This window comes from Carcharhinus amblyrhynchos, chromosome 6 (assembly GCF_965287045.1).
Source record: "Carcharhinus amblyrhynchos chromosome 6, sCarAmb.v2.hapA, whole genome shotgun sequence".
NCBI lineage: Eukaryota > Metazoa > Chordata > Chondrichthyes > Carcharhiniformes > Carcharhinidae > Carcharhinus > Carcharhinus amblyrhynchos.
This window is the reverse complement of record NC_137329.1, coordinates 49,930,231-49,953,488: the sequence shown is the minus strand read 5'-3', so window position 1 is coordinate 49,953,488 and position 23,258 is coordinate 49,930,231. Positions and strand designations below refer to the sequence as shown.

General features: G+C 43.8%; 1 protein-coding gene across 1 annotated transcript in view; it reads right to left on the bottom strand.

The window, feature by feature from the left end:
* Window positions 1–5,128: 5,128 nt before the first annotated feature.
* Window positions 5,129–23,258, bottom strand: part of LOC145344465 (kielin/chordin-like protein) — a 304,857-nt gene continuing 286,727 nt past the window's right edge. The window contains exons 40-44 of the mRNA XM_080191611.1: window positions 20,812–20,959; window positions 19,124–19,289; window positions 14,623–14,815; window positions 12,791–12,916; window positions 5,129–5,617 (exon numbers count right to left, since the gene is read on the bottom strand). Of these exons, the coding sequence (XP_080047737.1) occupies window positions 5,520–5,617; window positions 12,791–12,916; window positions 14,623–14,815; window positions 19,124–19,289; window positions 20,812–20,959 (731 nt within the window). The 3' untranslated portion in view covers window positions 5,129–5,519. The remainder of the gene's footprint in view (window positions 5,618–12,790; window positions 12,917–14,622; window positions 14,816–19,123; window positions 19,290–20,811; window positions 20,960–23,258) is intronic.

The following is a 23,258-nucleotide window of genomic DNA, read 5'->3' as shown; positions in this document are numbered from 1 at the left end:
AGAATTGATCCTGGGTCCCTGACTCTGTGAGGCAACAGTGCTAACTACTGTGCTACCGTGCCACCCATTACAGCAAGTGTACACAATGCCATGTAATTTTGCACCACTTCACTCTATACCATCAGCAGAACAAACTAGTGTTTTCAACTGGACGAAATTTCAATTAGAAAAATTGCTGATCATGGTTTATATCCATCTACCAATAAATAGGCAGGGTCTCATCATAGTTAAGAAAGTTTTTCATCAGTTAATGGGAATTAAGATGCTGCTGCATGTGTTTGAAAGAGTGTAACATTTTAAAAGGAGACACAACACAGTTTTCCTCTTTCCAAAATGTTAATGAGCCTGGAAGTGAGTCCCAAAATATGGGCTGACTTGTAAAATCTCAAAAAGAATAGGGAGAAGATAGATTTAAGAGCTGGATACTCAAATCTTTAAAATTAGGAAGACAAATTTATAAGTTCAATTTAAAGAATACAAGTACAGATTTTATAAATGGGGGGATAACCTACTGAAACAAAGAGATAATTCCAAACCTCATTGATTAGGTCCAAAACTAGAGGGCATAGGTTTACAGCGAGGGGGGAAAAGATTTAAAAGGGACTTGAGGGGTAACTTTTTCACACAGAGGGTGGTGTGTATATGGAATGAGCTGCCACAGAAAGTGGTAGAGGCTGATACAATTACAACATTTAAAAGTAATTTGAACAAGGACATGGACAGGAAAGGTATAGAGGGATATGGGCCAAACAAAGTGAGCCTAATTTAGTGTCGGAAACCTGATCGGCATAGACAGGTTGGGCTGAAGGGACTGTTTCCGTGCTTTATATGACTTTATCTAAACCAGGTATTGTGTGTCGTTTTGACATTTTACTTCAGATATTTCATCTGAAATGATGAGATATTTCAGTTATAGAGAGATACCAGAGAAACCAGGGAACTTTGCATTAGAATTGATAAGAGTAGGGGAGCAAAAGAGAGAGAGATGATAAGAATTCTGAAGGTTTTTAAGAAAATAAATGGGAGGAAAACAGTTGGTGAATTAGTTAACTTGGAGGAAGAGATATAAGAACACATAGGTTGAAAACCTTTTATACACTGGGTCACTTACCTGGTCTTGGCTCCTCTTCTCACTGTTTCTTCTTGGTGTGAAAAACACAGTGGGCGGAATTCTCTGGTTGTGCTTGCCTGAAAACCGGAGATTCCTGTCCGGCTTCAATGGACATTTACATGATTTGCCCGCTAGAATTCCAGTGGCAGGCAGGATGGGAGAATTCAGGCCAGTGGCTTCCTTGCTCAGGCCATCAATAATATTTGCAGTCAGGTCTAATGACGACTTCAGCTAAATGGTCTAGCCACCTGTTCAGTAGGTCAGGTTAACATTCTACAGTGAGTGCTGTTAATTTTCCGGCACTATTAACCTCAATGATTCTAATAGTCCATTCCCTTGTCTTCCACTCTTCGTGGATGCTGCTTTCAAAAGAATTGTACTTGTGGTGAGGTTGAGTTTCTATACATGACTGGGGATTATGGCAGATTGTGTGCTACAGATTGTGAAGTAACGGAGTCTATTTATCTGCATTTGCAGTACCGTTATGGATATGGCAGCTCTTAACAGATCTGCATAAATCCCCTGAACACAGGTAATGCTTGTGCATGTGGCCATAAAGGTCCTGGCACAGGGAGATCTTGCAGAAGCCAGAGTTAAGCAGATGTTAAACAAGGGCACCATGAATGGTGGAGTCTCTACTATCACTATCTATAGCTCCAAAAAACAACATGCATGTAATAGTGCACATTGCCACAGCAACATGGAGTCCCTGAGTCAACACACCACCACCAAACAAGGAACTTCGCAAGAAGCCTCACATATGAATGCATAAGCAGCCATTTCTCAATCTCTGGCCATAGAGTTGACCCACAGGAAGAACACAAAGTTAGTTTTAAGACTTCCCAAATCCTAAACTTGCAGCAAGGAGAAGCACCAGGCTAATACAATTATATATTTAGACAGTGTATGATTTTGGAGCTGTATGAATTGATATGCAGGAAAGTGTCCGTCACTGAGGGTATTTTTCCAGTTGGCATGCCTGCTTGTGCATTGTCTATAATGTGGAAGTCAGTAGAATGCCTTCTGACTTAGAGCAACAAAGGAATATCCAAAAGGAGGTTGGGAAGCAATAATTTAGTTATTGTGCATATCCCAATTGTTTCAATAATAGTCCCTTTAAATTTCTTTGCACACAAACACACACACACATTTGAAAATATAAATTAGGAGCAGAATCAGGCCACTCGGCTCCACGAGTTTGCCCCACCAATCAATAAAATCATGGCTGATCTGATTGTAACCTCAACCCAACATTCCTGCCAACTTCCAATAATATTTCACTCTCTTGCTAATCAGGAATCTATCTAGCTCTGCCTTAGAAATATTCAAAGACTCTTGCCGGAATTTTACCACCCTGCTTTGCCTGCCCGAAGCTTGTAAGATCCCGCCCAAGTGAGAGAATGCCATTCTGCAAGTCTCACTCGCCCCGATTCTGAGGTGGGTGAGGTGATAAAATTCCAGCCTCTGTTTCCACAGCCTTTTCAGGGCGAAAGTTCCAGAGACTCATGCCCCCTCTGAGAGAAAAATTTTGTTTTCGTCTGTGTCTTAAATGAGTGATCCCTTATTTTTAAATAGTGAAACATACAATATTTATCATAGAAAAGTCCTGCGTGACGCAGAATCTCACCATGACAGACAGGGTGACAAAGAGGCTCATCGTCATGGTGAAAATAGCAGAAATGATCAAAAATTCTAAGTGCTGCCCCAATACACGGCACTGTATTCATGGGCACAGGAATAGAGTTGGGGAGTGGTTCACACACACACACACGTCTAAGGGTGTATGGGTTTCACATACCTGAAGTACAAAAATCCTATTTCAGCAGAGGCAGCTGATGATTTAAGTGGCCAGCTCCCACCCTTAGACGTGTGTGTGTGTGTGAACCACTCCCCAACTCTATTCCTGTGCCCATGAATACATCTTTGCTTCTTGGAAGAAAAGAAATGGGAAAAATGAGAAGTTTGGAATGGCCACCCACGCAACATTCATATCTCAGAATACCGGCAGAGGTCTGCCAATCTGCATTTCCATCAGTAACATCCTGAAAGGGAGGAAAAACCATTCTTTATTGTGAAGAACGTTTGTGCCACATTGCATCGGAGACCTCTTTAATATAACCTCAAGCTGTAGTACTTTATACATTCTAGATTCCTGGTTTGTAAGAGCTGTCTAATGGGAAACTCCTGCAATTATTTCACCATTCTATTGCCATCATATACACAACCTTCACAATGGTTATCTACACATACAACCTCTAAAAGCCATTTTTATTGGCCCAGAGTTTTGCACCTAATTCAAGTTCGCAGAGATGGCAGAATTCCTGGCTCCATGAACCTGATCTTTTTAAAAAAAAAGTCCGGCCAGACGTCAGCTTTTCATAGTCATAGAATCGTAGATTCAACCAGGAAGAGCTGGTCTGAACTTGGTGGATCTGTTTAGATAGTGGTACACCTTTAGAGAGGTAAGGTAATCATTTAGATATGCTCCCAGGTCACCTTTGGAAAACAAATCTTTATGTTCTGCAACCGCTTGAAGCTATCAATCAAACTGCTCAGAGTCTGTTTTCTAGTCTCCCTGGATAGGGCAGTACAGTGATTGGCACTGCTGCCTCAGCACCAGAGACCCAAGTATGATTCCCGGCTTGGGTCACTGTTTGGAGTTTGCACATTGTCCCCATGTCTGCGTGGGTTTCCTTTGGGTGCTCCAGTTTCCTCCCACAGTCCAAAGATGTGCGGGTTAGGTGGATTGACCATGCTAAATTTCCTCTGTGTCATGGGGACTAGCTAGGGTAAATGCATGGGGTTACAGGGATAGGGCCTAGTTGGGATTGTGGTCAGTGCAGACTCAATGGGCTAAATGGTAGTCTCCTGCACTGTAGGATTCTATGACTATGAAAAGCTGATGTCTGGGTGGACTTTTTTTTTTAAAAAAGATCAGGTTCATGGAGCCAGGAATTCTGCCATCTCTGCGAACTTGAATTAGGTGCAAAACTCTGGGCCAATAAAAATGGCTTTTAGAGGTTGTATGTGTAGATAACCATTGTGAAGGTTGTGTATATGATGGCAATAGAATGGTGAGATAATTGCAGGAGTTTCCCAGTAGACAGCTCTTACAAACCAGGAATCTAGAATGTATAAAGTACTACAGCTTGAGGTTATATTAAAGAGGTCTCCGATGCAATGTGGCACAAACGTTCTTCACAATAAAGAATGGTTTTTCCTCCCTTTCAGGATGTTACTGATGGAAATGCAGATTGGCAGACCTCTGCCGGTATTCTGAGATATGAATGTCGCATTGGGTGGCCATTCCAAACTTCTCATTTTTCCCATTTCTGTTCTTCTAAGAAGCAAAGATGCTGGGGAACTCACCATGGGAAACCCACATTTTGCCCTGTCTGATTGGGATGAGGGGTTTGGGCAATGCAGTGGATGGCAGAAAGACCAGAATACCAACCAACTCAAGGACAGCTTCTTCCCTTCTGCCATCAAACTTTTGAATGGACCTACCTCGCATTAAATTGATCTTTCTCTACACTCTAGCTATGACTGGAACACTACATTCTGCACTTTCTCCTCTATGAATGGTAAGCTTTGTGTCGCATGCAAGAAACAATACATTTTACTGTATACTAATACATGTGACAATAATAAATCAAATCAAAAACAAATCAAAAAGAAAATTAAGTGACTAAACTAAAAGGTAAAGTTGAGGAGGGTGATTATCATACGGCATCAGTTAAACTGAAATGAGTAAAATGGGTTGCATTACTTTTGCAAATCAGTCCTACCTCACCATCTCATTCTAACAATTCCACCTGGTTTAAGATAGGCACCTCACCTCAACATAATATCATTAGAAATAGTGAACTGAAATAATCTTTTACAAACACATAGATACTGGTGCTACACCAACTGAGCAGAGACATCCTTCACAGAATAAAGACAGAAAGGAATGAACAATTGGTATCATTTAAACTCTTACTAATAACAGTATTTTAATGTAAATCCAGTCTCTCATTTCATGTACAAAAACAGTAAGAACTCAAATAGTACGTTCCATAGAAAGATTTTGATTAAAGGAATAATATGATTTATACAATACTGTACAGAGTAGTTCTCAATTCTAATGAGGTAATAATATGGGAGCTGTACCATCTGAATAAATAAAATTCTGTTCAATAATCTGTCGATCAGTAGTTCACAGTTTTGGTATCTAACAAAGTACTTCACAAAGTCACAGGTCTTAAAAGTTGTCATCCATCCTCCAGTGTATGTTCTCCAGTTTCAGGCCAGCTATATGTCCAAATCCACTCAGTGAAGGCTTACCAACCCTCCCATCATCAAACCATGAGGATTCATAGTAAAGTTAATCAACGTGTGAGTATAAGCAGACCACTGCTGTGCACCATCACAAACTTGGAAGGGAGGAGGTCCCTCTCTGGCTGTAAACTGATTCCACTGGACACAGTGAAGGTGGCAAACAATTTGACTGATGCATGAAGAGACCTAGAAAATAGGAAGAGGAACACTATAAAGCATTCTGAGTTAGCAAGTGTAAAGTCAAGATCCCAGCACCCATTAGTCCCTGCTGAGAAGTGAGAGCATGGGGGATATTGAGCAAGGAAAGGATGCATCCCTCATAACTTTTAACTAAATCACCTCCTAACCTTCTCAAACAATCCCAGCTGTTTTCTACAAATCTAAAATTCCCATACCGCCAAAATCTGGAAAATCACCTCTGTACCGTTATCCTTCCTAATTTGTTGCCCCACACAATTGGACGCAATAATAAAACTGAGACTGTCCATCCATTCATATAGGTTTAGCCTGATTTCATTTTTTTGTACCCAATGCCACTAATGCCAGGGTTTCCATATACATCTTTCTTTAAAACAGTTACGAGTAATAAACCGGAAAATGGCGACATGATAAGCAAGGACTATCTTGGGAATAATTACTTTGGGAATAATAATGTGAGTAACTGCAACGTCAAGCCTAAAAGGGGAGGACAGAGCATCACAAACAATAGCTAACTTTGAAAGGACCAGCAGACACGCCCATTAAAAACTCATTGAGACGTGACAGTGTTAGAGGATAAGGAAGCGGAACCACAGAATTTAGTCAGAAAAATTGGACAATGCCAGAGATACAGAAAAAGTTAAACATCGGAAATTTATTTCAGTCCAAAAATGACAGTGGTAATGAATAAAACAGTGGACCAAAGCAAGATAAACACTCTACCTTCCGTCCAGCTGAGAACATCGAAAGGGATAGATGAGAATACCGGAGATGTGTTAGTTATAATTTGCCAAAGCTCAAAAATTTTAGGCATGATGCTAGATGATTTCACGAGCAGGACATATTGCACAATGGGTCTGAGTCAGAAACTCTGGGTTCAACTCCTAGCCCAGGACTTTATCGCCAAGGAAGGTGTGGTCATAAGGCAGCCAACCAGATTGAGTAACAACTTACAAATCATAGAATCGAACATGCAGAAGAGGCCCATTGAGTCTGCAGCAACACGTGAGAAACACCTAACTTCCCACCTAATCCCGTTTATCAGCACTTGGCTCATTGTCTTGAATGTTATGGCATGCCAGTGAGGCAATCCGCCTCTACCACCTTCCCAGGCAGCTCATTCCAAACCATTACCACCCACTGGGTAAAAAGGCTTCTCCTCACATCCCCCCAAACTTCCTGCCCCTCATCTTCAATCTATGTCCCCTCATGACTGACCCTTCAACCAAGGGAAACAGCTGCTCCTTATCCATTCTGTCAATGCTCCTCATAATCTTGCGCAGCTCGATCCGGTCACCCCTCAGTCTTCTCTGCTCCAACAAAAACAACCCAAGCCTATCCAACCTCTGTGTTGAAATCCTTCCAACACAAATCAACGGCAGGCAATAACAATGGGAGATATTCCTGGTCAGCCAAGGGATGGGAAGAAAGGTGGAGCCTCTACCATCATTATTCCTAACTCCAGACTACAACATGCATGTGAAGGTGTATGTTACTACAGGAACTCCGATTTCCTGAGTGAACTGTAACACATCACCACCACTAGAAGATCCATATGATACATTTCAAAAAGCATTTGTCAAAGAGGTTTGATATAAAAATTAAAGTATGTGTTACTGTAAGGAATATAGCTGCGAAGATAGAGAAGTGTCTATGAGACAGAAAATAAAGAGTTGAATGTGTATTTGCTTTTTGGATTGGCAGGATTTTGACTGGCATGAGTTTCAAGGGATCCATTTTAAAATGAATGAAAAAGTCCAAAATACGGAGGTAATAAAATAGGCTAACGAGCCTGCTATGTACTCCGTTTATGTTGATTATAAAACATTTCAACATCCACGTTTCAGAACAGTTTCTGGAAAGACCTTAAGGATCGCCTTACTGTCCAGCAGTTGCCAACTTCTGGTAAAATTATGAGCTGCAAGATCACATGATAATGAACACACTGAAGACCTCGAAGCATTTTTATAGAAATAAAAGGTGACGCATACTTTGATAGAGATAAACAACATTCCTTTGATGTTCTAATGTAGGAGACAGTTTCATGGCTAGTAGTAGTGAACCAAATGGAAACTGAAAGAAACTTGTGCAGCCAACAAAAGAAAGATGTTTCAGTTGAGTCAATGAGACAAGGAGCAGTATTGGCATCACTTCATTCAACAAAACTTAGGAAACATGTCTGAGGAACTAGGAACAACACTTGGTCATGAATAATTCGCTGAAGATCTAACCTAAATGTCACAACTTTGCAGAAACCAATGGAATCAGATTGAAGTAGAAGAGAATTTAAGTTTGCCTAATAATTTCAAGAGCAAAAGAATCACAAGCCTTTCCGCGATACTACAGACTTAATATAAACCATTTTGATTATCAAAAAAATGACCATTGACAAGGATGTATCACCTTTCACATCCACAAGATGTTCCAAAACACCTCACAGCACCTCTATCCTGTCCATCTCATTCATCATCTTATACGCCTCAATGAGATCTCCCCTCATTCTTCTAAACTCTAACGAGTACAAGCCCAGTTTATTCAGCCTCTCCTCATAGCTCAACCCCCTCAACTCCGGTATCAGCCTAGTAAACCTCCTCTGCACTCCCTCCAAGGCCAAAATATCCTTGTGTAAGTATGGCGCCCAAAACTGCGCACAGTACTCTAGCTGCGGCCTCACCAATGCCCTATACAGCCGCAGCAAGACCTCCCTACTTTTATATTCAATCCCCCTCGCTATGAAGGCCAGCATCCCATTCGCCTTCCTGACCACCTGCTGCACCTGCAAGCTGGGTTTTTGCGACTCATGCACAAGGACCCTGAGGTCCCTCTGCACCGTCGCCTGCTGCAGTTTTTCGCCACGTAAGTAATAGTCCTTCCTACCATTATTCCTACCAAAGTGGACCACCTCGCACTTGCCAACATTAAATTCCATTTGCCAGTTCCTGGCCCATTCGCCCAGCCTATCTAGATCCTTCTGCAGACTCTCCACACCCTCCGCGCAATTTGCCGTTCCACCAATCTTGGTGTCATCAGCAAATTTCGACACCATACACTCGGTTCTCTCCTCCAGGTCATCTATATAAATGGTAAATAGCTGAGGCCCCAGCACCGACCCCTGAGGCACTCCACTAGTCACCAACCGCCAATCCGAATAGCACCCATTAACCCCCACTCTCTGCCTCCTATTTGACAACCAGTCCTCTATCCACGCTAACACCCTACCCCCAACTCCATGTCCCCTGACCTTCTGCAATAACCTCTTGTGAGGCACCTTGTCAAACGCCTTCTGAAAATCAAGAAAGACCACATCCACCGGCTCTCCTCTATCCACCGCCCTAGACACATCCTCATAGAACTCCAGTAAATTTGTCAGACACGACTTCCCCTTAACGAAACCGTGCTGCGTCTGCTCTATCAAGCAATTCCCCTCAAGATGCCTCGCTATTTCCTCCTTGATGACGGATTCTAACATTTTACCTACAACAGACGTTAAACTAACCGGCCTATAATTCCCTGCCTTTTGCCTGGCACCCTTCTTAAACAACGGCGTAACATTAGCCGCTTTCCAATCTTCCGGCACTTCCCCAGAATCCAGCGACGTCTGGAAAATAACCACCAAGGCATCCACTATCGCCTCCGCCATTTCCTTCAGAACCCTCGGATGTATTCCATCCAGTCCTGGGGACTTGTCCACAATCAGCCCCTCCAGTCTGTCGAGCACCGCCTCTCTAGTAACAGTAATGTCATCGAGACCCTCCAGTCCTACCACCTTTCCATCTCTAACACCCGGCAAATTATTCATGTCCTCCTCCGTGAAGACCGAAACAAAAAAGTTGCACAGCCTCAAGATAAAGGGGGGGCGGTTTAGAATGGAGTTGAGGAAGAACTTCTTCACTCAAAGGGTGGTGAATCTCTGGAATTCTCTGCCCGTTGAAGTGGTGGAGGCTACCTCGCTAAATATTTTTAAGGCGCGGGTTGATGGGTTTTTGATAAGAGAGGGGATTAAGGGTTATGGGGAGAGGGCGGGAATGTGGAACTGAGCCACGACAGATCAGCCATGATCTTATTGAATGGCGGGGCAGGCTTGAAGGGCCAGATGGCCTACTCCTGTTCCTATTTCTTATGTTCTTAAAACAGATTACACTTTGGGCAGAATCTTTGCGTGCCGTCCTGAGGGTTGGTGCATAACAAGTTCCCACCAGAGGCAGGAGCGTAAGGATTCCCTGGGGGGTAGGGGTTGGGGAAGGGGCAGTCATAGGGCATTGTATAGGGCATTGGTGAGGCCGCAGCTGGAGTACTGTGCACAGTTTTGGTCGCCGTACTTACGCAAGGATATTTTGGCCTTGGAGGGAGTGCAGAGGAGGTTTACTAGGCTGATACCGGAGTTGAGGGGGTTGAGCTGTGAGGAGAGGCTGAATAAACTAGGCTTGTACTCGTTAGAGTTTAGAAGAATGAGGGGAGATCTCATTGAGACGTATAAGATGATGAATGGGATGGATAGGATAGAGGTGGAGAGACTCTTCTCGCTCAGAAAGGACAGTAGGACTAGGGGGCACAGCCTCAAGATAAAGGGGGGCGCGGTTTAGAACGGAGTTGAAGAGGAACTTCTTCACTCAAAGGGTGGTGAATCTCTGGAATTCTCTGCCCGTTGAAGTGGTGGAGGCTGCCTCGCTAAATATTTTTAAGACGTGGGTTGATGGGTTTTTGATAAGCGAGGGGATTAAGGGTTATGGGGAGAGGGCGGGAATGTGGAACTGAGCCACGACAGATCAGCCATGATCTTATTGAATGGCGGGGCAGGCTCGAAGGACTAGATGGCCTACTCCTGCTCCTATTTCTTATGTTCTTATGTTCAGTCATGCCATTAGGAGGTAGACCAGAGCACACCCAGGTTCTGGAGGAAAGGGGTCTGCTGATTGAGGCGACTCTCCCACCACTTCCCGCCCACTTGGAGAATTGTTTCTTTTTCAGTTTCCCACCTTCCTCCGACCTATGCCTGCCAGCCTGAAAATTGAGGCTGGATTGGAAAAGGCCCTTACATAAAGTGGCCAAGTAAAGGTCTTTACTAGAATCAAGGGCAAGTTCCACCACCTCCCCCCACCAAGGCCCTGCCCATCCCATCATGAAATTAGCCCTGGGTCGGGATGGGTGGGATCCCACAGGAAATCCCAACTATGCAATTTTACACTCATCCCCCACCACAGAACTCACCTGAGGGGAGCATAAAATTCCCTCCATTATATTGACAGGAGATCCAACTTTAGATTAACTGAAGCTGGAAACATTATTGTGGTCACATTCCCTGTTTCTGTAACCTCCTTCAACATGACAAGCCTTGCCTCAATTCTTGTCCACGGGACTCCAGCCTTTTGTGAAACACCTCTCTCCCTTTACCCCAACATTGGTGGCCATGCTTTCAGTCGCAGTTTGTGTAATCCCTTCTTAAATCTCTTCCCTCCTTTTAGACCTTCCTTAAAATTTACCTCTTTGACTGAGCTTTTGGCTACCTCTCCTAATCTCCGGCTGCTTAGCATCCATTTTTTCCCCTGCGTGTCCCCAGAAATAAAAACAATTCAGATGAGTATTCTTATTTTGCCATTTTACTGGTATTCCATTTGAAAGTATACAAGACCTGGATTCTTATTTCTTCATTTTACTCTTCCCCCTCCTCCTTTGAGTCCCTGATGCACCTAGGGATGTTTAACTAGGTTAAAGATGCTACATGAATGCAAGTATTTGTTGTTTTCTGTCACACAAAGCAGTTGGGAAAATGTGCAGTGATTTGCACAGAAAGCAAGAAATATACCTTTAAACATTCAAATTTCTTCCCTCTAACCCAAGCACTGGTACTAAGTGCCTAACACCAGAAATGCAAGCAGGTCGAGGCCTGTTTCAATAGATTTTGCTTTGGAGTGTTTCTTTTGACTTGTACTTGAGGTGGGGGAACGCAGAACAACTTCCTGCATGTTCTGTTGATCTCAAAACTGAACAGAGAGTTATTCTGATATCTTAAACTGAATCCAGTTGTAGCTTTGAGACTGTGGGCAGGAACGGAGCTACGTGCGTGATTTTTAACCCGAGTTACTGGAGCTACTGCCCTATTATTTTGGTAACCAGGTGCAAAGCATTTTAAAAATAATACTGGAGGAGCAACTCAATGCTGCCGTTCATTTTTTGATGGCTAGTAAGCCAAGAATTAAACTTATTAACCCATATGGTTTTCAAACCAATTTTGTACTATGATTAGTTTCTTAAATGATAATATTCAGATCTTATTCAGGACAAGTGAAAGCAAACTAAAAATAGTCTCACACAGTGAATGCAAAATGTGAATTATTAAGTTTCCTTCTGTTGACTGTGAGAAACTTTTCCATAGATGTTGGGGTGCAAAATTTGATATTTTACCAGGATCTCAAGTTTCCCTCAAGGAATCAATCGTTGCTAACCAAAGGAAGTATGAAGGTGGAATTCTACAGCCTCATCAATTTAGCACGCCAATCTATCCAACCTACACATCTTGGGACACTAAGGGGCAATCTAGCATGGCCAGTCCTCCAAACCTGCAGATTTTGGACTGTGAGAAGAAACCGGAAAACTCAGAGGAAACCCATGCAGCCATGGGGAGAATGTGCAAACTTCACACAGACAGTCACCCCAGGCTGGGAATATAACCCATGTCTCCGGCGCTATGAAGCAGCAATACTAACTAATGTGCCGCCTATACTTAGTCACTATTAATTTGCCACCAGCACTGCCAAAAAGCCCTCAATTAGTATAGAGCACCTGTCAATGCAGTGGCAGTGGGTACAGAATATTTCATTGGTACAGCCCTTGATCCATCAGTCATAGACTGCCACAGAACACAGCGAATGGGGACAGTTGGCTCAGACTCTTAACAGTGAATTGAGGCTGTTGGTATCAACTGCAGTAAATCTGGATTGGTGCTATGCACTGCCACGTAATGCAATAATGGTGATTGGTTGAAAATTGAACTGTGGTTTAGTTAGAGAAGAGGGACAGAGTCAGAGTTGGGTAGGGATTGAAAGAGATCTGATGAGGTTAAGGATATTTCTGTTATTCTGATGTGATTTTAATTCTATGATAGGTAGATGTATATTCGAACATGGGAACTGATCTTATATTGTGTATATTTCCCATTGTTACCTGCAGGACACTGGCAACCAGGCACGCAGACAGTAGTGAAGCACTGGGTGTCTGGCTGTTGGGAGGTAGAACAGGTCTCAGAGCAGCTGCATTCGCTATAACTCGAGCCACCATTGCAACTTACATCTGAGAAACAGAACACAGAATTGAAAGCATTATTTATTGAGCAAGAGTTCCCTGGGGAAAAACTCTCTTAGATACAGACTTAGACAGATTCTAATATCACACAATCACAGAACATTATTCTTGAAATTGGTGTTCCACTGGCTCAGAGGGTAAATGCATTGCCATGGTGATCATGAGCTGTACAGACCTAAAGATCATAGTCCTGTACTTAATTAACTGAAGACATCCAACTGGTGTGTTGCAATTTGCCTGTGTGTGTCAGGAAGTGGGAAGTAAACAAAAAGAAAACAGAGTTCCTGATCTTGAGCCTTAACAGTAGCCTCACTTAAAAAACATGTACTGGAATGGGATGAGATAAGGAATGAGCTTAGTTGCAATAATGCCACCTCCTGGAGAATGACCTTTGTCAATGTCATCATCTGCAACAAAGAATGGGCACTTGGTTAATGGAGTAGAAATATCTCAGCAAGTTTCAACAGCTTCAGAAGACATGGGACAGGAATAGGGCTTTCCAGCCCCTATGCCACCATTCAGTTGGATTATAGCTGATTGTATCATAACTCCATCTATCCATTGTGTTAAAAGGTGGGAAACAAAGAGGAGAAAAAATGTGTGCATGAGTAATTGTGGAGAAGGACAATGAAGAGCAGAAAATGGCAGGGCTTTACAGAAATGCTGTTCAACCCCTCACCTTGACTATCTATTGTTGACTGGTGATTATAACTCACACCGAAGGCGTTATGCTGATGCAGGGTGTTTGCGGGATGCTACCTGTAACTCCCAAAACATTTAAAATTGTGATCCTACATTGGGTGGCATGGTGGCACAGTGCTTAGCATTGCTGCCTCACAGCGCCAGGGACCTGGGTTCAATTCCAACTTTGGGTGACTGTCTGTGTGGAGTTTGCACATCTTCCCCGTGTCTGCGTAGGTTTCCTTCAGTTTCCCCTCTTAGCCCAAAAATGTGCAGGTTAGGTGGATTGGCCATGCTAAATTGCCCCTTAGTGTCCAAAGATGTGAAGGTTTGGGGGATTAGCAAGATAAATATATGGAATTACGGGGATGGGGTAGGGCTGAATAAGATGCTCTATCAGAAAGTCAGTGCAGACACGATGGGCTGAATGGCTTCCTTTCGCACTATAGGGATACTATAATTCTACATGCTGCTGAAAGATGAGTGCAGCTCAGAAAGAAAATCAGCAGCTACACACTTGCTGCAGCTTCTCCAGACCTGTTCCCTCAGCCTCGGATCAGCACCACCTATTAGCTGCTGCAGATCACCCCTGTTATTGGACAGGAGGAGCAACTGAAGAAGAGTTAGGTGAATAGGGTAAAACATTACTGCTGGAAAACTGATTCACCATTTCCAATCTCTGATATAAGGCAGAGTTCAGTTCTCAGCTGGTCTGTAATTCAAGCCGACTACCAGTGGCTGTGCCGCAGTTCTGGAATTTTCTACCCAAAACTTGGCCTCCCTACTTTCCATTTCCTCCATTAGGATACTTCTTAAATTCTAACTCTTTGATCAAGCCGTTGGTCATCTGTCCCAATGTCTCTATGTGAGGCTCAGTGTCATATTTTGTTTGATAATCCTTCAAAGTGCTTCTAAGTTAAAAAGCATGATATAAATGTTGATGGCGCAGAAAAACTGACCATTCTCAGGTACCAGCTCCATCTGACCAGCTGCAGGCCAACTTAGGATGATGCCCTGGCACTCACCACATAGTGTTTCATTTCTCCAGTTTAAGATGACTCCATTCCTCAGGGCACGGAAGGAATAGGCTGACAGTAAGCTGCACAAACACGATACCTTCTCCACGCAGCTGCACAGCTCAGCCACACATGCCCGGTAATAAGGCTGAGGGTCGATGCTCCCATGTGCTGCCTGAAATAATGGACCCTGAGAACAACAGGACAGAGGGAGTGATCACCAGTGGAGTATTTCTAACAGTACAATTTATATAATTACGAATATTATCAAAGGTTCAGGGTAGGTTAGTAGCCATGACATTTAAATTTTATTTTTTGGTAATTGTTTTTGGAGTTAGTTTTATTGATTGGAACACTCAGGACCTGATTTTACCATTGCATTGCACCCATTTTCAGGCACGACAACTTGGTAAAGTCGGGCGTGAGAAGAGTAGTGCAATTTGCACCTTCTGCCGCGCCAGTTCCCCCCTTGGTTGTCAAATAGGAGGCAGAGAGTGGGGGTCAATGGGTGCTATTCGGATTGGCGGATGGTGACTAGTGGAGTGCCCCAGGGGTCGGTGCTGGGGCCTCAGCTTTTTACCATTTATATAGATGATCTGGAGGAGGGAACCGAGTGTAGGGTGTCGAAATTTGCTGATGACACCAAGATTGGTGGAACGGCAAATTGTGCGGAGGGTGTGGAGAGTCTGCAGAAGGATCTAGATAGGCTGGGCGAATGGGCCAGGAAATGGCAAATGGCAAGTGCGAGATGGTCCACTTTGGTAGGAAGAATGGTAGGAAGGACTATTACTTACGGGGCGAAAAACTGCAGCAGGCGACGGTGCAGAGGGACCTCGGGGTCCTTGTGCATGAGTCGCAAAAACCCAGCTTGCAGGTGCAGCAGGTGGTCAGGAAGGCGAATGGGATGCTGGCCTTCATAGCGAGGGGGATTGAATATAAAAGTAGGGAGGTCTTGCTGCAGCTGTATGGGGCACTGGTGAGGCTGCAGCTGGAGTACTGTGTGCAGTTTTGGGCGCCGCACCTGCGCAAAGATATTTTGGCCTTGGAGGGAGTGCAGAGGAGATTTACTAGGCTGATACCGGAGTTGAGGGGGTTGAGCTATGAGGAGAGGCTGAATAAACTAGGCTTGTACTCGTTAGAGTTTAGAAGAATGAGGGGAGATCTCATTGAGACATATAAGATGATGAATGGGATGGATAGGATAGAGGTGGAGAGACTCTTCCCGCTCAGAAAGGACAGTAGGACTAGAGGGCACAGCCTCAAGATAAAGGGGGGGCGGTTTAGAACGGAGTTGAGGAGGAACTTCTTCACTCAAAGGGTGGTGAATCTCTGGAATTCTCTGCCCGTTGAAGTGGTGGAGGCTGCCTCGCTAAATATTTTTAAGACGCGGGTTGATGGGTTTTTGATAGGAGAGGGGATTAAGGGTTATGGGGAGAGGGCGGGAATGTGGAACTGAGCAGCGACAGATCAGCCATGATCTTATTAAATGGCGGGGCAGGCTCGAAGGGCTAGATGGCCTACTCCTGCTCCTATTTCTTATGTTCTTATGTCATGTTCTTTACCAAGGCCCGAAAATCGTCGCAATCAGGATCCTGCCCAAAACAGGCATGACGGCTATTTAAGTGCATTTGCATGCATTTAAATTGAGTTAATGGGCTGCACACCCAACCTCAGCGGCACATCCCCCTTTATCACCGCATTCGCCCATCCAGTTTTAGCACGAAACAGACATACTTCACAAAAGTCGAATGCTTCCAGTTAGTGAGGAGGTAAGTGCCAAGTGTCCGACGGCTCTCTGCTTGAGATTGGTGGCGAGGGAGGAGAGAGGTCCACTGCCGCGCTGCCTGAGATCAGTGAGGGAGCCGGGGGATCTGCTGCCACTCTGCCTGTGATCAGTGAGGGGGAAGCGGGGAAGGGGGCTGGAAGGATAAGGGGGTCAAGTAATGTTGTGGGGATGGGGCAATGTCTGTGGGGGTCAGGGGGAGGCATTATCTGACCTAGGAGTAATCTGGCACCGGGAGCCACATTCTATCGTTTTTTTTCTGTGGGTGCGTGGTTGAAGACTCTGATCAGAGCTGCAGGATTTTGGGTCTGTTAAGCCCCGCCCACAGGCTTGTGCAGTGTGATTCGGAATCACTGATATTTTTTCAGACAGAGTGCATACAGGGGTGCATCAGAACGGGTCTAAAACTCAGATCTGAAACACTCCCAGTTTCAAGTCCGCCCAACACTTAATCAAAATGGTAAAATAGGTCCCTCCATTTCTCTCGACGTGTCATAGTACAAGTCTGAAATCAGATAGAATAGACATGGACTGCTTCAATATCTAAGCAGTCACCAATGTGCTGAACATGGTGTAATCATTTGTGAACATCCTTGAAATAAGTCAGCGGAGGTTGGTATCCTTTCACCTGATTCTCTTTCATTATGCAAGCTCTATTTAAGTTCACAGAGTGTTACAAGCTTTGAGTCAGCAATCGGAGTGCCTGGAGACCTGACACTCCCAGTTATATCTACAACAAATTGGGCAAGCAATAAGAGGCCACCCTCAATGGCCTCATTGAAGTTTTTACAATTCTCACTTCTGCACATAGCATGGAAGGAAGGTCACTGGTGAAGCAATTGAAGATCATTCGTCTTAGGATCCTACCGTGAGAAACTTCTGCACACCAGCTGACCCAAGATTGACCTTCAAAATCAAAACTATCTTCCTTTGTGCTAGATATGACTCCAACTAGTGAAGAATATTCCCCTAATTCCCATTGTCTCCATTTTTTGTGAGTTCTCCTTAATGCCATACTCGGTCAAATGCCTTATGTCAGGGGCAGTCACTCTCACCTCACCTCTTGCATTCATTTCTTTTCTTTATGTTTGGACCAGGGTTTTAATAAGGTCAGGAGCTGCGGGACCTTGGTGGAATCCAAACTTAGTGTCAGTGAGCAGGTTATTGCCTTGTTTTGAGCTGCAGAGCAATTCTCAATTTTTCTGTGGTCAATTATGTTAGTTTGATAATTAATCAAGTACAGTGTAGATCATTTAAGTCAAACTGATGACTCAGAGCCAAGTACAGAGACATCACTGCAAGGGGAGTGTTGTGGTGAAGGGGCACATTTAGATATTCTGTTTCTCATTCAAGGGGTTGAAGAGCAAATTTTGGAAATATTAGCTTTTGCACTACATTAAACTGATTTTTCTGAAAATTGAGGTATCATGAAAATACACAATTGCTGAGTAATGATAAAGCAATGTCAGAGCAATAAATAGTTAAGTTTAAAAAAAAGAGTAATTAATAAAAATGACTAGAGTGTGAGAGGGTCAGTGTGTGTGTGTGTGTGTGTGTGCGCACGCCAGGCTCACTCCCAGTCTCAGAGTACTCATTCACTCATCCACTATGAGTGGGTGTGTTTAAGTGTTGGTGTGTGGCAATGAGAGAGAGAGCACGCGAGAAACCTGAGACTGACAGTAAGACAGACTCTCCCTCACCTCGCCACTCTCCAAAACTGTCATTCTCTCCTGCACACATACGCAGACACTCCCCAGCCAGGACCTTGAGCCTGCACTCTCCTGCCTGAGAGATCACTGGAGAGTGTGTGCTCTCAATATCCAGCAAAACCTGCAAGTTGCAAATCTAGCCAGTGCGATCACAATTAACGATTTCCCCACCCCCTCATCGGTGATGTAATCAGGTTCATGCCCATTATAATTTGAATAAATTAGCAGCTATTTATCCACTCCCCTTACCAAATTAATCCCTCCCTCACTAAAATATCTCTCCAATATGACAGCACATCAGGAAGGTTTACAACAGGTTCACCTAGACATGAACCTGTCAAGGGGATCCCTCCCAGTGGAGCAAGGGTGAGAATAGCCCCCGGGGAAAAGGAACATGGCCAGGCAGTATCCTGGCAGTGCCCCCGGCAAAGGCTAGCACTGCCAGTTTAGCTGTACTAGTTTTGTGCCAACCTGGCAGTGCCATCCTATGCCAGACGGCAGTTGGGCAGTTCAAGGGACGGGCCCTTGGGAGAGCCTCTCCTGTTTATACTGGTGGAGAGGGGAAAGCAGGCAATAAAGGGGCATGTGAATGTCAGTGATGATGAAAGGATGGGGATGGTGATGATGGGCAGGGATGAGGATGGCGCGCATGATCGTGGAAGGTCGTAAGTAAGGTTTCTGTTTTGATCAGGGCACCTTTAAAAATGGCACCCCAATCTCAGCAAGGCCTCTTCCTGGCTCTCAGAGACAAAGAGACACACACACCTACACATGTACATACATGTACACACCCACATGTGTACACCCACACACACACTCTCTCTCTTCCTTCCCCTTCTCCCCTCTGGTACAATCTCAATATTAGCAAGCTTAGCTGTTGAAAAGGAATGAGCTCACAAGTATTGGGAGATTGGGCACGGATTCCCTTCCGCTTTGGGCAGGCCAAGCTCCTAAAGCAAGCTTCTGGTATTAAAATCACAATAATAATTAATTTCACCACATTTACCATGATAATGCTGCAAGTGCTGTTTGCTGATTGGATGTCAGCAAGTATTGTATCATTGCATGGCTCCTCAGTATCTTTGACACCGCACGGGCTGTCTTTGTTCATTCTGATGAGCCAGTTATTTCCAAACTCAATGGGTGACAAAACCTCTTCGCCACCCGGCAACCTGTCACAGAGAAGCAATCCATCGTTAGTGGCCTTTAACTCATGCAACTTCACTGTATGGACCTGAAACTAGTAATTTAATTTAAAAATTGCTATGAAAATTCCAGTTTCCAGTGAAAGGAACGTCAATATTGCCTTTGTGTGGTTGTTCTGCCTTTTGGGGAGTTTTTACATTTTTACAAAAGGAAAGCAACGTGGCAGTGGATTGCACTTATTCATTTCAAACCAGCTGTAGCAGGTCAAGTGTAACAGAAGGTCGATGCAGAATAAAGCTCCCTGTACACTGTCCTGTCAGCGCTGCTGGATCGGGTGCTAGTATATGTTTAGTTTTTTTTTACTTTGGACAGCCAGTTCTTTTCTTTCCCAAAAAAGAGAGAAGACCCGGTGGTGAATGATGACCAGTGGGGACAGCTTTGGGTAGGAGCTCTCTATTGTGGCAGGTCCAATACTGGTGTATTGGCGCAGGCCAGTGCACTGAGTAAGTGGAGGCGCAATGCCTCCCACATGTGGCCACACATGGACCTCAATGGTAGAGTCCAGCTAACTTTGTACTTAAGGTCTCTTGCTCCAGGAGTCAGTGGGAGGATGACCAGAGTTTCTGCTTAGAATGGGTAGGCGGATGCTGGAGATGAGCCGAGCTGTTGCAAGTAAATAAGGCAGTCTCCTACTGACCCCACAAACTCCAGTGGGGTCAGCTTTGGAGAACTGTTTGGCACAATGCACTGGGACTGCAACCAAAGGAACTTTTATGACCTTGTATTTAATCTGCTCTACATCAGAGTACTTTTCATGGGACAATGTAGAGAGTTTTTATTGTTAAGATGGAAATGCCTGATGCCAACACTGGATGGAATTGAAGGAAAATCTTTTATCAAAGCACTGATATCCTACAAGCTGGATGATTGCAAAGTTGAAGCTAAGTTTGAAGACTAGACAAGATTATAGAGCCAGTTCCTCAGCCTGTATTCCTAGTGGGGAAGACAGTGTACAAGGCAACAATGGTCAGCAATAGGCACTCCAAGCACATGTCCAGTGAGCACAACCTTTTTACGTGGAAAATTAGCCATTCTGCCACTGTTACATTATCAAACATAATTTGACAATGGATGAAACAAAAATGTGAGCTGCTCTGGGATGATCAAAGTAAGCAACTGATGTAAAGTAAGCATTTCCCTTAAGTTACAGCAGGAGACAACAGCAGCAAGAGACGGAGTTGTGAGAACAAGTGGCACAAGGCTTGAATTATCCCAGGGACTGGGAGAACAATTTCAATCGAAGCCACCCATCTGGAACTGACAACATTAAGTTTAAAAGCAACACGCCGCCCAGTCTGTTATTACTCTGCATTGATGGCAACAGACAGCAATATTGAATGGGATGTAAAACCAGCATTCCACAGATCCTGTGGGATTCTGTTCAGGCAAATTTGGTTAGAATTACCCAGCACCCCCCACCACTCCCCCAGATGTTCAAATGTCTCAGCTTCACTGTTCTGAGACATGAACATGCATTCCAGCACTTACACAAAATCATCTGACGAGTTTCCATTAAAATTGCCACAAAGTCCACACATTCTTGATTGCAACGATTCAGGGACATTGATTTCTACAAAACCTTTCCCATCCCAGGTGATGCTAAGACCTTCTGGCAACTTCAGAATTGCATAGAGTCCTGTTCAAAAGAAACACCAGAAACCATTAACCGAGAGTAACTTAGCTGGATATTGCTGTCACCTTGTATACCCTCTCAGTGCAGGGAGCAGAGGATTGGTAAATATAGCAAATCTGCAGGGCTTTCCAAAGGCAGGGAACACTTGGTTATGCTTCCTATGTCAAGTTAATGGGAACATAAGAAATAGGAACAGGAATAGGCCATATGGCCCCTCGTGCTTGCTCCACTATTCAATATGATCATGACTGATTTGCCTCATTTTCCCATTGCCTGCTCCCCATATGTTATTAAGAACATAAGAACTAGGAGCATGAGTACGCCAGCTAGCCCCTTGAGCATGCTCTACCATTCAATAAGTTCATGGCTGATCTTTTCGTGAACTCAGCTCCACTTACCTTCTGCCCACCATAACCCCGAATTCCTTTATTATTCAAAAATCTATCTTTACTTTAAAAACATTCAATGAGGTACCATCAACTGCTTCACTAGGCAGAGAATTCCAGATTCATATCCCTTTGTGTGAAGAAATTCCTCCTCAATTCAGTTCTAAATCCACTCCCCCTTATTTTGAGGCTATGCCCCCTAGTTCCAGTTTACCTGCTAGTGGAAACAATCTATTGTCTTCACAATTTTATATGTTTCTGTAAGATCCCCCCTCATTCATCTAAATTCAATGAGTATAGTCCTTGTCTACTCAGCCTCTGCTCATAAGCCAACCCTCTCAACTCCAGAATCGACCTTGTGAATCTCCTCTGCACCCCGTCCAGTACCTGTACATCCTTTCTCAAGTAAGGAGACCAAAACTGTACTCAGTACTCCAAGTGTGGCCTCACCAGCCCCTTACACAACTACAACGTAACCTCCACGTTTTTAAATCCCGTACCTCTAGAAATGAAGGACAAAGTTCCATTTGCCTTCTTAATTATCTGCTGCACTTGCAAATCATTTTTTGTGATTTATGCACAAGGACACCGAGATCCCTCTGCACAGCAGCATGCTGCAAGTTTTTACCCTTTAAATAATAGTCCATTTTGATCTTATTCCTGACAACTTGGATGACCTCATATTTACCAACACTGTACTCCAAATGCCAGACCCTTGCCCACTCACTTAGACTATCTGTATCCCTCTGCAGCGTCCTCTACACACTTTGCTCTGCCACTCATTTTGCTGTCATCTGCAAATTTTGACACACTACACTAGGTCCCCAACTCCACAGCACCTATGTAAATCGTAAACAATTTGTGGTCCTAACACTGATCCCTGGGGCACACCACTAATCACTGATCGCCAACAAGAAAAACACCCATTTACCCTCACTCTATGCTTTCTATTAGTTAACCAATCCCCTATTCATGCTAATACATTACCCGTAATACCATGCACCTTTGTGTTATGCAGCAACCTTTTGTGCGGCATCTTGTTGAATGCCTTCTGTCATCACTCATATATCAATGGAAGACAGGAAGATTATGGCTAGTATCACTGCAACTTTCAGCCTCACTGCTCTCAGCATCCTCCAATTGATTCTGATATCTTATCCATGTTAGGTACAGTCAGTCATTGTAATATCTCCTCTTTCACTATGACTTTGACAACGCATTCTTCCTTGGTAAAAACACATGCAAAGCACCCATTTAGTATCTCGGTGCTACCTATCTTTTCCAATCCTTTTTTGCAGCTTATTTAATGCTGCACCCTGCTTTCCCTACTCCACCAAATTAGTTGGAAACCTCTCCAACACCAACAACAAACTAGCCCTGCAAGGATCCAGATCCCTGCTTTGTGGATGTGCCAACTACTTGCGTGAGATTTAATTTTGCTCAGAGAAATGATGGCATAGAAGCATGGAAATTAGTGATTAAATAATATAATGTTTAGGGCTGGATACTGACTGATAAAATTATTAGAAAATATAAGAGGCTTAGTACAGGGTTGTTCACAGCTGAAAATGGCTTCTCAAACAAGCCATTATAGTTCTACTCAGTGAGGTTCATGTAAAAGAAAATTGTGCTGTTTATTCACATTCATTAGGTGAACATATCTGTCAAGGACCAAGATCAATACAGCTTAGTTATCTTCACAAAATAAATGGGAGATCTGAGGAGGAATTGGGAGCTCAGACTGGGATATGTGAAGATCACTTGAATTGGGTACAGTCAGGTTGCATAGACATTTGAAAATTAGGACAATTTTTCTTAGAAATCAATATGCTGGGCAGAGGGAAGCAGAGGTTAGTAAGGATGGAGGTGATAGATGTTCCACAGAAGATTTGCGAGTATGAATTCAGGAGATCATG